This window comes from Phodopus roborovskii, unplaced genomic scaffold (assembly GCF_943737965.1).
Source record: "Phodopus roborovskii unplaced genomic scaffold, PHOROB, whole genome shotgun sequence".
Taxonomy (NCBI): domain Eukaryota; kingdom Metazoa; phylum Chordata; class Mammalia; order Rodentia; family Cricetidae; genus Phodopus; species Phodopus roborovskii.
This window is the reverse complement of record NW_026126433.1, coordinates 53,860,401-53,873,820: the sequence shown is the minus strand read 5'-3', so window position 1 is coordinate 53,873,820 and position 13,420 is coordinate 53,860,401. Positions and strand designations below refer to the sequence as shown.

At 42.7% G+C, this 13,420-nt stretch overlaps 1 protein-coding gene across 1 annotated transcript in view; it reads left to right on the top strand.

Moving 5' to 3' along the window:
- Window positions 1–2,445: 2,445 nt before the first annotated feature.
- The window catches only part of Iars2 (isoleucyl-tRNA synthetase 2, mitochondrial), a 39,831-nt gene continuing 28,856 nt past the window's right edge, over window positions 2,446–13,420 (top strand). The window contains exons 1-8 of the mRNA XM_051186514.1: window positions 2,446–2,778; window positions 4,082–4,204; window positions 7,831–7,990; window positions 10,526–10,674; window positions 11,143–11,192; window positions 11,275–11,384; window positions 11,467–11,557; window positions 11,865–11,980. Of these exons, the coding sequence (XP_051042471.1) occupies window positions 2,512–2,778; window positions 4,082–4,204; window positions 7,831–7,990; window positions 10,526–10,674; window positions 11,143–11,192; window positions 11,275–11,384; window positions 11,467–11,557; window positions 11,865–11,980 (1,066 nt within the window). The 5' untranslated portion in view covers window positions 2,446–2,511. The remainder of the gene's footprint in view (window positions 2,779–4,081; window positions 4,205–7,830; window positions 7,991–10,525; window positions 10,675–11,142; window positions 11,193–11,274; window positions 11,385–11,466; window positions 11,558–11,864; window positions 11,981–13,420) is intronic.

Below are 13,420 nucleotides of genomic sequence, written 5' to 3'. Positions count from 1 at the left end.
CCACTGGTCCAATGTACAGAGAGAGATGCGGCTGCGCGTGCCGGCACTCGGCGCAGGCGCACAACAGCCTCCCCGCAGGCATTTGCCTCTTCACCTTGTTCTTGTGCAGATTTCTTTGGCCAAAGCCTGAGTCACTGGGACGTTCCCGGTTGCTGCTTCCTGGCGTTCTAGCTTCACCTCAACAAGGTTTTGCTTGTTTTGTTTCTTGACACAGGGTTTAGGTAGCCCAGGCTGGCCTTGGGCCACACATCTTCCTAACTTAGGAGAGACTGCGACTGCACAAGTTTCACCACGCCTGGCTTGGCTTTGTTTTTGGATGAGTTGCCTTTATGGGGTTGTTTTCATAAAAGCAACACTCCCCCCCATCCCCTGCTTAAAATCTGATGTCGTTATTTTGTGAGGATGGTAACGAACACATTTTGTTTTTCCCATGTGTTTTCTGCAACTCTCAAACTTTAGTTATAAGAAGTAAACCATAACACACACACACACACACACACACAAAGAGAGAGAGAGAGAGAGAGAGAGAGAGAGAGAGAGAGAGAGAGAGAGAGAGAGAGAGAGAGTCAGGGTTTCACTTAGGCTGGCCTTGAACCAACGGCAATCTTCCTACCTCAGCTTTTCATATACTGGGATACCCCTATTTTCACCAGCGATGAATGTCAACATTTACTATTTATATACAGCTATGGTTGGGAAAGACTCATACTTTATTTCATTTACTCTGTGAATTTAGAAATACCTTCTGTCACACCTTTAGCCCCGGCACTAGGGAGGCAGAGGTAGGTGGATCTCTGAGTTCGAGTCCAGTCTGGTCTACAAGAGCTAGTTCTAGGACAGGCTCCAAAGCAATACAGAGAAACCCTGTCTCGAAAAACAAAACAACAACAAAAACCGAGACTGTGCATGGTGACATGCTTCTTTAATCCATGCACTCAGGAAGCAGAGGCAGGCAGATCTTTTTGAGTTCCAGGTCAGCCTAGTCTACAAAGCAGGACAGCCACGGTTACACAGAGAAACCCTATGTCCAAAACAAAACAAATACTGGGGGCTGGTGAGATGGCTCATCTGGCAGTTAAGAGCACTTGTTCTCCTTGAGGACCTGGGTTTGGTTCCCAGTACCCACGGTGAGGCTCACAACCATCCAAAATGCTAGTTCCTGGGTACCCCACACTGTGAGCACCAGACACACACGGTACACACGAACACATAAATATATGCAAAGACTCATACACATAAAATAAGTAAATCTAAAAAAATATTACAAACTTATACATTGGTTTTTGTACATACATTGTAATTGTGTAACAACTGCCATAGATAAGCAAAAATAAAATCTGTCTCATGAATAGAGTATGGCCAGTGAAATGCAGAGGCCACCGGCACTCTGCATTGATTCTTCTAGTTCTCTTAGGGTCTCCTAGGAAACAGCAGAGTTCAAACAATGCAGCAAGTTGTTCTGTGGAGGTGGAAGCGGGGTGAGGGTCGAGTGTATGAATCTTCATACTGTTGTGAGATGACAGCTGTCAGTCAGTCTCTCAGATGGGAAAGTGCAGTTTAGAGATTAAGTGCATTGCATGGTGGTGAAAACATGAGAACTAACCAAACACTTAAATTCCAGCTAGAGAAGCCTGGCATCCCCAGAGCCAAGCTATTAGTGAGACTAACCATAGTGGTGAACTCTGGGTTTGCTTGAAAGACACTAATTCAGTGAGTAAGGTGGAAGAGCTATGGATGATGAGTCCCAGCATCAATCTAGGGCCTCAAACTCACCCACACCTTGTGAGCTCACACATGCAAACATGCATACATACATGTGCACCACACATGTATGTGCAAATAGAGGAAAGGCATTACACACATTACACTACATCCAGCAGTTTACTTTCCCACTCTTCCAATACTTGTTAGCAAACTTCATCATGTTAGTTCTATGAGATGACTGGCCTCCTGGCTCCCAAAGTTGAGCATCTTTTTACATTTATCGTCTTTTTGTTTGTTTGTTTAGGTTTACCCTTTGCCTTTTTTCTACTTTATCATGACTTGTAGTAATTTTTATACATTTTTATTTTAAAGTGTAGCATATGAATGACAAAGTAACAGCTGTAAACACGTGTAGCCCTGGCTGTCCTGGAACTCTATACACTACGCTGTCCTCGAACTCGTAGATCCGCTTCCCAAATGCTGAGATTAAATGCCTGTGCCACTACCACAATGCTTTAGTTCCACTACGTCTTATGTCTATGATCCTGGACAAGTTGCTTAACTTAAGTGTCTGATTAAGGAGAGCTAACTGATCGCCAGCCCTCTCTACCCTTGCGTGACCTCGGGGAAGGTCCCGAGTGGTGCACACCTCCAGCCCGGAAGACCCGCCCTTGCCCACGCCTCTTCCGCTCCTGGGCGCGTGCGCAGTTCCAGGCTGCTGCGTTCTTCGCGGGGGGCGCCCCAGCGTTTCGATCCCGGGCAGCTGCCGTGCGCCGCGAGCGGAGGAGTCCGCCTGGGTCGCCCACCATGCGTTGGGGGCTGTGCCCTCACGGGCCCGGGGCGGCGGCTCTGGCCGCTGCCGGGAGCTTCTGGAGGCCAGCCCGCTTTCCCGGCCGCCTGGGGTGTCTGGGAATGACGAGGAGGCTGGTGGTGCGGTCGGTGGCAGGGGCGGATAGCCCCCAGAGCAGCCCGAGCAGCGGCAGATACCGCGATACGGTGCTGCTGCCGCAGACCAGCTTCCCCATGAAGCTGCTGGGCCGCCAGCAGCCCGACATGGAGCTGGAGATCCAGCAGGTACCGGGCGCTGCCACCCGGGCAGGGCGGGGTGGGCCAGCTCCGGGCGCTGGCGTTCCCACTCGGGCCCCTAGGGCGGCGGGTTCCAAAGCGGAGCCCAGGGTCACGCACTGCACGTCCCGATTTCGGCACCAAGCGAGTCGGCTTTGCACACTTTTCCAGTCGTGTGTCAGAAAGTAACCATCATGTAAATAAATAAAAATACAAATGTGGGCTGGAGAGATGGTTCAGCGCTTGCTGCTCGCGCTAAGGATCTGAGTTCGGTTCCCAGCATGCAAATCTGGCAGCTCAGCGCCACCTGTAACTCCAGCTCCAGGAGAACCTATGCCTCTGCACTCACATGCGCCACACAGAAATTAAGTCATGGAAAAAAAAAAAAAAAACATTCAAATGTTAGCAAAGAAGGGAAGTTGAAGCCCACTTCAGCTATATGTTTAGGCCTTTCGCTGGAATTAAGACTCCTTTGTAGGACAAAGTGGCAGTCCTCAGTCCCCTTTGTAGACCTTGTTATCTGTCTTATAGCATACTCAATTTGCTCATGGCTGAGACTCACGTGTTAGTGTCTATAACATTAGAGTCTTTAAAATATCCTTGATAACTAGGAATACTGTTTTAAGTGAATAAATTAGCTTGAATAGTCTTTGGACTTAGGGAAGTATTGAGGCCAAAAAAATAGCAATAAGTTACAGTTTGTTTTGGGTGGTGGTGGTTGGGACTGGGAGTGGACAGGTCCTTCAGCAGGGCTGGATTGAGGCAATGATACTGAGAGACTTATCAAAGATTTAAAGCGGCCCCCCCCCCACAAGTGCAGACTTTAATCTGAAGTATTGTTGGGGGTGGGGAAGGCTGCAGGTTTTTAATACTGGTTCCTTTCAGAAATTATTCCAGTTAGATTTCTGATTTGAATGAGTTGGAATGGGATCAGTGTTAGTAGTCAGGCATCTGTACACATTCACTATATTCCCTTTTGAAAAGGCCCTGCCCAGCTCCTATCCTTCTCTCTGTTTCTCTTCTCCCTGTTCCCCTTCTTTCTCCCTTTCCTTCTCCTCTCTCCTGCTTCTGTCTCTAGAGGCCGGTTCTCCCCCCCCCCCCATCACTTTCCCCTTTTTATGATCCCTTTCTCTAATAAAAAAAAAAAAATCCTCTGCTTGAACCCTGTTGCATGGCGTCTTTCTCTCATGCACCACTTCTCTTAAATTACAACAATCAGTAATAACCAAGTATTGATGAGATTCCATAGCACGTATTTAGGTGATATATAAATATTGGCTTTTTTTTTTTTTTTTTTTTTTTTTTTTAACAGAAATGTGGGTTTTCAGAACTTTATTCCTGGCAAAGAGAAAGGAAAGTAAAGACGGAATTCTGTCTTCATGATGGACCTCCTTATGCAAATGGTGACCCTCATGTTGGGCATGCCTTAAACAAGGTAATTATAATTTAGTTTGTAAAACTGGGAAGTATGATAATTATGTAAAGTTACATTGGTATATGCAAATAAACAGTGCTAATGAGTTTATTATGCTGGAGATGAAACTTAGGGCCCTGTTTGTGCTAGGTAAGTTGTGAGGTCTGTGAATGGAACCCAGGATGTAGCACATGGGAGACATGCTCCTGTTATTGTCATCCATCCCTACATCTGCAGCCCACACTGAATACATTAGTAGCAACACAGTTTTGATACTGCATGAACATTAACATTGCTGGGGTTTCCACTTTTTGCTATTTTACACTTAAAATTACACTTTATCCATTACTTCCTGTTTATGTGTCAGGAATTATTCTGTACTCCAGGTAGTGAAAACATAGTCATAGCTCTTCTTACTCTCTACCTGGGACAATAAACAGGAAGATGTATTTTATGGGTGTGATTGCTTTGCTTATGTGTACTTCTGGGACCACTTGTATGCCAAATGCCTGCGGAGGCCAGAAGAAAGCTCATAGATGCCCAGGAACTGGAGTTAAAGATGGTTGTGAGCCAACCATGTGCCTGGCTTCTCTGGAAGAGCAGTTGGTGCTTGTAACAGCTGAGCCATCTCTTCAGCCCTGGAGCTGTAATTTTAATAAATGGATTTGGGATGGCTCTTTAATGACAAAGGAGAAATTATGGGAAATAATTAAGAGAGCAAGTGACAGCCCAGTGTGCTGGTGTTGGCCTGCATTCCAACGCTTGATAGTTGAATTAGGATCAGTGAGCATTTGAGGCCAGTCTAGGACCAGATTTAAAACCTGTCTCAAAAACAGACAAGCAAAACAAAACAAAAGACCAAATAGGTAAGAATAGCAAGTGCAAGGCTTGTGATAGGTGTTTTTGGCTCATCTGAGGAATAATAAGGAAGACAACATAGGCAGCACAAGAGGGGAGAATGTTACATATGGCTACAGTAGCAGAATCCAGACCATACAGTCCATTTAAAGGACTTTGGGCTTCCTTCTGTAAATACCAGTGAGCTTTGGCCTTCGGGGTTGGGTGGTTGAGTAGATGAGCACTCAAATATCTGACTTATTGATAATTTACTCTGATTTCGAACATTCATTTGGTCTGATTAATAGTCTCATTTTAGGCTGTTATGTATTTGGTAGTGTTGAGGTTAAGGAGTCTGCAGGCAGAGAGACCAGTCAGGAGTCAGGTGACCACAACAGTGTCATTGACAGTAGAAGCCACAAAAGCAAAAAGATACCAGATTTAGAGTGCGTCTGATGGTGGGGCTGATGGGCCATACTCTGTTAGGAGAGTCAGGGATGCTTCAGAGAACTTTGACCTGGAATGCTTAGGCCAGTGTTTCTCTAATTTGATGGGGAAGGTGGTGGAGGTTAGTATGTGGAGGGGATGAGTTCAGATCTGGGCAGGAAAGATGATGCTGGGAATTTAGAGAAGTTAAGGCCCAGACTGTGCTGTGCTGTGCAGTCAGCAGCACAGAGTCTGAAGCTGGTTTGTTTCTGAGGCAGGTTGGTGGCTGCAAGGACTCATCTGGCCACCTCTGCTTCTGACTGTAGGGGAAGAAGCTGCAGTTGTCATCATGAGTACATAAGATAATTGGGGAGACTGCTTCACAGGGAGAATTATTCTTGTTGCCACCTGATTATCAATTCACCTTCCTTTACTTTGTATGTGTGTGTGTGTGTGCGCGTGCGCGCCCGCACGCGCAATTGTGAGCATCCATGGTGGAGGTCAGAGGCAGCAACTTCTAGAAGGCTTTAACAGACTATTGTTTTTTTTGGTGTTGTGTTTTACAAATGGAGCAGTTAGTTTTATTTTGCATTTTTGCAAAATAAATGCTTGGCCTTTTCAATTTAGAAGTGTATTTGAATCTTCTGTGCACATGTGTCTTATTTTCTAACATATTAACAACAAAAGAGACTTCCGTTTGACTTTGTATTTTGTTCTCTGGAGGTCAAGGCCAGGGTGCCACTTATATGAAGCACTAGCCCTCCCAGCTGCACTCCCAAGTGTTTTCTATTAGTGATTAGATCTCCTTTGTGACAAATGCACTGTATTAGAGCGGTATCTTTTATAGGACACTGTTTTACCTGTGTTCTGTTGTTTTGCCTTTTTAATTATTGCTGCCGTTTAAGCGCTACAGTTATCCTATTCAGCAGTTGCCACTCTGCAGCTACCAACAGCGTCTAGGTTGCAAGAGCTAAAGCCTGAGGGAATTCTGCTCCCTCAGGCACCAACTCTTTCAAGCTACTAAGGAAACCTATATAGTATTCATCCCGATAAAGAACTCAAGATTCAAAGTTTGAGGTAGAACCATGCTTCCCAAAGAGGCTGAATAGCAAGCAGCTCGGCTCTTCGCATTTGCCAGGAACTCCTTGTGCTCATTTTCACCCCTCCTTATAAACCTTTTCCACCTGGCTTCTCCCTGCAACTTCCTGTCAGCTAGTTGCTGACCCAGCCCTCCTGACCACAGGTGAATTTTATTTAATCAAACACATATTTGCATTATTAAACAAATATTCCAGAGGGTAAACAAAAGTAACACAGCTTAAAATAATATTCTGCAACAATGTTCTACTTTTTTTTTTTTTTGAGACAGAATCTCTTTAATAGCCTGAGCTGGCCTCAGACTCACGATCCTTCCCCGTTTCAGAATACCGCCATTACATATGTGCACCACTAACCCAGTATGTCCACAAAATTGATAAGCTCATTGTATTTAAAATTATACCTACTTGTATTTTAAAATATATTGACTTATTTGCATGGGGGGGGCACACATGACTGTGTACAGCTTGAGGGAGGTTAATTCTCCCCTTCCATGGAGCTGGGAAGACAAGTCAGTACCACATGCATCAAACATACAGGATTGATTCAAAAAATGCAAAACTACCTCCTCTGCCTGCCTGGAACCCTGTCACAAGGCATGGGAAATCTGGGGATTTGGTCTTGTTCCTCCTCAGGCAAGTGTGGTCTCACCTATTTTCTCCTGTCTGGTGACAGATGACAAAAATGACTCACATTCTCTGTTGTGAAGCCTCACCTACCTTCCTTCTAAAGTAATAACTACTCCAACCCCAAAAATAATTTTCTAGCCCTTTAACATGATTTTTACTTCCTAGTAAGTGTATATAATGATATATTTTAATTTTCTGCTGGAAAATGAGTCTTGTCTTCCCTCTTTACCTCTGTCTCTTCTACCTGAAACAATTTTTTGGCTCAGAGTAAGAATACTGAGATAAGAAAATGAAAGGAGCTGTCTTAGTTACTGACTTATTTGCATTCTGGAGGGTAGAAGTTCAAAAGTATTTCTTTAAAAGGTAGAATGGGCCTACACTCTTCCCCCAACTTGACAAAGAATGAAATTTGGGGCATAATGGTTTTCATGTATAATTCTTTCTGTCGTTTGATTTTTACCCCTTTGATAGCATTAATATTGTAAAATTCAAATATTTGTTATTTCTGTATAAATATTAAACATTTATTAGTAGATTTAATTGGTTATTTTATAGAAATTCTTTAACTTGGACTTTATGCTTTAAAATGGTATTTTTAAAAAATCAAATTATGAGCCTTGTGTTTTCTGGATGGTGATTGTGCTTTCATCCCTGTAGATTTTGAAAGACATTGCCAATCGATACCATATGATGAGAGGCTCCAAAGTGCATTTTGTGCCTGGCTGGGATTGTCACGGGTTGCCCATTGAGACAAAAGTGTTATCGGAGCTTGGTGTAAATGCTCAGACTCTTTCAGCCATGGAAATCAGAGAGAAAGGTAAGCTACATTTTCATCTTATAGTGATACTGTAAGCACTCAGCCTCTTTATGAAACCAGGGCTCTGCCTGTGGCTGGTCTTTCTTGTCAGACTTTAGACCTCTAGCCACCAAACAATGACATGGAGGTTTATTATTATGAAACCTTGACTCTTAGCTTAAGTTTATTTCCAACTAGTTCTTACAGCTTAATTAACCTGTTTCTATTAATCTACATTCTGCCTTGTGGCTCTTTACCCCTCCTCCATTTTGTGAGTCTGACTCCGTCTATGTCTTGCTGGCATCTTCTGTGCACCTAGATTCTAACCCTAAATTCCTCTCTCTCCCTGGAAGTCCTGGCTAGCCTCTCCTGCCTAGCTAGGTATTGGCCATTCAGCTCTTTATTAGACCAATCAGAAGGCTCCTTGGCAAAGACACATCTTCACAGTGTACAGAAAGATTATCCCACAGCATCTGCCAAAGAGACCTTGCTTTGCTTTAGTTGCAGTGAGACCTGTTGGATATGCATTATTTTACATCAGAGAGAACTCAGAATTTGTTTTTGTTTAGAGACAAAGATCTCTATGTTTACCCAGGTTGGTCTCACTCTCTTATTTCCATCCCTCCTTCCTTAACCTCCTGAATGCTGACATCATTGGCATGAGTCTTCATTGAACCCTAGATTTTTTTTTTTTTTTTTTTTTAGCTGCCTTGTAAGAATTTCTCTTTAGAGATTGGAGGAACAGTTTGGGGTGTGTTTGCAAATGTGTTTTCAGTTTAGTGTTGTATTTTATCATTAATGAGTTGCTGTTTCTAACCTTGTTGGGTGGAGCTTGCTGACTAAAATCAGGTACAAAACTAAAAGTCAGTTCCAAAATACATGTATTTTAAATTTCAGTGTGGTAGTGCAAGTCTATAAACTCAGCAAGCATTCAAGAGTCTGAGGCAGGAGGATCATGAATTTGAAGTCAACCTGGGTTACCTTGGTCTTGAAAACAAAACAAACACTCCAAACAGCTACCAAGACCCTGTAAATTTAAATTAGTTCCTGTTTGATTCTTCCTTATAGTGGGTGTGGCCAGAGAGGGTCTCTTCCTTGTTCATCATATTGTTGCATCAGATATATAAAATATCGAACATATGGATGTTCTTCACTTCCTTCTGAAACACCTTCACATTGCCTTAGATTTGATGTTCTGAATGATTTTGGGAGTTGGTTATGAATGAGTATTATTCTCTGGCCATTTCTTAAATTAAGGAAAAATGAGGGGGGTCTAGTGAGGCGGCTCAGCAGGAAAAGCACTTTCATGACTGATCCCTCAGACGATTCCCTGATTCCATGATGAAAACACAGCCAGGAAGTGACCTATGCACATGCGCGCTCTCTCTCTCTCTCTCTCTCTCTCTCTCTCTCTCTCTCTCTCTCTCTCTCTCTCACACACACACACACACACACACACACACACACAAAGTACAGTACTACTGTCATCAGTATATTTTATAAGGAATGATGTAGAATACTTTCCAGGTATTTATTTATTTATTTATTTATTTATTTATTTATTTATTTATTTATTTTTCAGGAGAGGGTTTCTCTTGCTACAGCCCTAGCTATCCCAGAATTCACTTTGTAGGCCAGGCTGACTTGAACTCACAAAGATCTGCCTGCCTCTGCCTCCGGAGTTCTGGAATTAAAGGCATGAGCTACCACTGCCCAGCAAAATTCTAGTTAATTAAAACAAAAAAACATGTTCTATGCTTTGAATAATTTCAAAAAAATTCTTCCTGTTAAGAATTTTTAATGAGCTGGGCAGTGGTAGTACATGCCTTTAATCCCAGCACTTGGGAGGTAGAGGCAGGTGGATCTCTGAGTTTGAAGTCAGTCTGGGGCACAGAGCTAGTTCCAGGACAGCTAGGGCTGTTAACACAGAAAAACCCTGTCTCAAAACAAACAAACAAACAAACAAACAAAAAACAATGAATTTTTCATAGGTCTGGGTATGCAGCTCAGTAGGAAGAGTTCTTGTCTGGTGTGCATGAGGCCTGTGTTCCATGCCCAGCACTGTGAGTGATATTATATTCCTGTGCTCCTGGTTTTATAGGATCAAAAACTGCTACAAAGCGAGTCAGAGGCTAGCTGGGGTAAATAAGATTTTTCTATCTAACTATGTATAACACCTTCACCTAGAGAAGCATGTAACAAGGCATGTTTAAGAATATAAAAAGTCATCTGGTTCATGTCTTTAATCCCAGCACTTGGGAGGCAGAGACAGGTGGATCTCTGTGAGTTCAAAGGCAACCTAATCTACAAAGTGAATTCCATGACAGCCAGAGATGTAACACAAAGAAACCCTTCCTTGAAAAACAAAAACAAAATGAAACAAAACAAAAAGATTATAAAAAATTGGTCTGGTGGCTTATGCTCATAATCCTGTCACTTGGTAGTCTGAGGCAGGGGGATTGATGTGAGTTTGGGGTTACTCTTAGCTATATAGTGAGTTCAGGCCAGGCTGGGATTCTCAAAGGCTTTTCCTTTTTCCTCTCTTGTTTTTTCTAGCTAGATCATTTGCTAAAGCAGCCATTGAAAAGCAGAAATCTGCATTTGCTCGTTGGGGAGTGATGGCTGATTGGAATAACTGTTACTATACATTTGATGGAAAGTATGAAGCCAAACAGCTGAAGCTGTTCTACCAAATGTATGCTAAGGTAATGAAGTGATTTCCCTTCCCAGTGTGTTAAAGTACATGTCACAAAGATTTCAGACTCAGGATTGTACTAGTCAGTTTTCTGTTGCTGTGATGAAACACCATGATCAAAGGCAAACTTGGGAGGAAAGGGTTTATTTGGCTCTCACGTCTCCATAGCAGTCCATTGAGGGAAACCAAGGCAGGGACCTGTGGCAGGAACTGAAGCAGAGGCCATGGAGGATGCTGCCTTCTGTCTGGTTCCCTGGGGCTTGCTCAGCTTTTTTCTTATATAACCTGCCCTGGAGTGGTACTGCCCACAGTGGACTGGACCCTTCTATGTCCACTGTTAATCAAGAAAATGCCTTTTAGACCTGCCTACAGGCCAATTTGAAGGAGGCATTTTCTCAATTAATACTCTCTCTTTCCAGATTTATGTCAAGTTGACAAAAACCAATCAGCACAAATATTCCATCTTTGTCTTTTATAGGGCTTGGTTTATCGATCTTACAAACCAGTATTTTGGTCTCCCTCATCAAGGTATGTATGTATTCTCTGCTAATTAGAAGGTTGCAATCATTTGTGAAGCTCCTCGTTTATGTATGACACTTTAATATTTTAGGACCGCGCTGGCCGAAGCAGAACTGGAGTACGATCCTGAGCACGTCAGTCGGTCGATATATGTAAGATTCCCTATCTTGAAACCTCCTCCTAAGCTGGCATCTCTTACAGGTAGGTTTAGCCAGAGCTTGAGTTTGTTCATGTTATGGAATTATTATGGTTGCTAACATATTTACAACTTTTACTCTCACAGATGGCTCATCCCCTGTTAGCTTTTTAATCTGGACCACCCAGCCTTGGACGATTCCTGCCAATCAGGCTGTTTGCTATATGCCAGAAGCAAAGTAGGTAGTTGGTTATATCTTACTTTATCCACAAATAGGATTCATGTTAAATTTATTTCACTCTCGTGATCCTTATAAAAGCTAGTGAACTATCACTTATTTAAGTTTATGTGGCTGTTACTACACACTAGAAGAAGATCCGTTTGAAGACCTGTCAGCTCTTTTGGGACAGAAATAAATGTGAAGTCTGGAGTGCTTCCTAAACTACTCTTTGATCCTGAAGTTCATTTTTCTAAAGTGATGTCATTTAACTGTGGATGTCCTTTTTCATCATGGATGACTTACTCTGAACTTCATTCACCTTCAGGTATGCTGTTGTGAAATGTTCCTCTTCTGGGGACATCTATGTACTGGCTGAAGATAAAATACCACCTGTTGCTTCTGCCTTGGAAACAACATTTGAAGTTATTTCAACATTTTCAGGTGATAATTTATAGATGCTGTCTAACTATCAGTTATTAAAATTTTAGGTCGATTGGCATTTAATAGTTTCTTGGATATTCCCCTTTGTGAATTGAAACAGACATGATATCTATGTTTCTAAAGGAAGAAAGAAAGAAGTCTATGTAGTTTGTTTGTTTATTTGAGACAGAATTTCACACTGAAGACCAGACTGGCCTCAAACTAACTCACAGAGATCTCTCCTGCCTCTGCCTCTCAAGTGTTGGGATTGAAGGTGTGGGTCATCATGCCTGTTGTCAAAGGAAATACTTCTGTCAGGAGAATCTTTTATGACTAATAATTTGGGACTTCAACCATGACTAACTTTATATAGCTGTGGGAGTCTGAAGATATTTAAAAATAATTGCCATCCTTAGAGATCATAATATCTTTTGAGTTTCTTCTTAAAAAGCAATCTTTTTTTTCTTTTTTTTTTTTGGTTTTCCAAAACAGGGTTTCTCTATAGTTTTGGAGGCTGTCCTAGAACTTGCTCAGTAGATCAGGCTGGCCTTGAACTCACAGAGATCCAATTGCCTCTGCCTTGTGAATGCTAGGATTAAAGGCATGGGCCACCACGGCCCAGCTTCAAAAGCAATCTTATAGTTAATATAATTAAAAAAAAAACTAAAGAAGAAAACTCTCTTATGTTCTTTTAGGTGTAAGATGATTAGAAGGGTAAACACAATCTGATCAGAATAAAAAAAACTGGGGTTTTAAGATCACTGGTCCTCAATGGTGCAGTAGGTAAGCTAGAGAACCCAGTTTGTACCCTTTTCTTGAGGGCTTGCTCAGTGAGCTCGTCACCACTGCTTACACCCAGCTCCTTTTTATGTTCATTCTGAGACAGGGCCTCGTTAGGTTTTTGTGGGCTTGGTTGGTTATGTATTTGCTGTAATAGGCACCAGCAGATAAGCTGGTAGTATTTTGAACTGTTTATTGTGAGGCAGGTATTATGTTTAACTGCTTATCCTGACAGTGGTGCTCTCAACAGGGGCTGTACTTGTCTGCGTTCTAGAGCTTCCTGGACATCATAAGGCAGAGGGAGGCCAGTTCTGAGTGCAGCTACTCTTGTACTCTTTGTTTCATCCTGTTGGAGATCTAAGTAGCTCAGGGGCAGAGCACTTGCCTCACATGTGCTAGGCCTCGGATCCCATTGCCTGAACAAGGAGGTAAAGATGCTAGCTGAGTGTAGCAGTGCACACTTATTGTCCTAGCAGTTGATTGGTGGAAGCAAGAGGACCAACTACTTAAGATCATCCCCAGCTGTATGAAGAGTCTGAGATCCGGTCTCTCTCACATAAAATATTTGATGAGGGTTGATCTCTGAACATCATACACAGAAAGAACGCTCTACCACTCGGCTGTAGCCTAGTCCTTCATGTAAAACATTGCTTAGTGTTTTTTTTTTTTTTCGTGACCTGC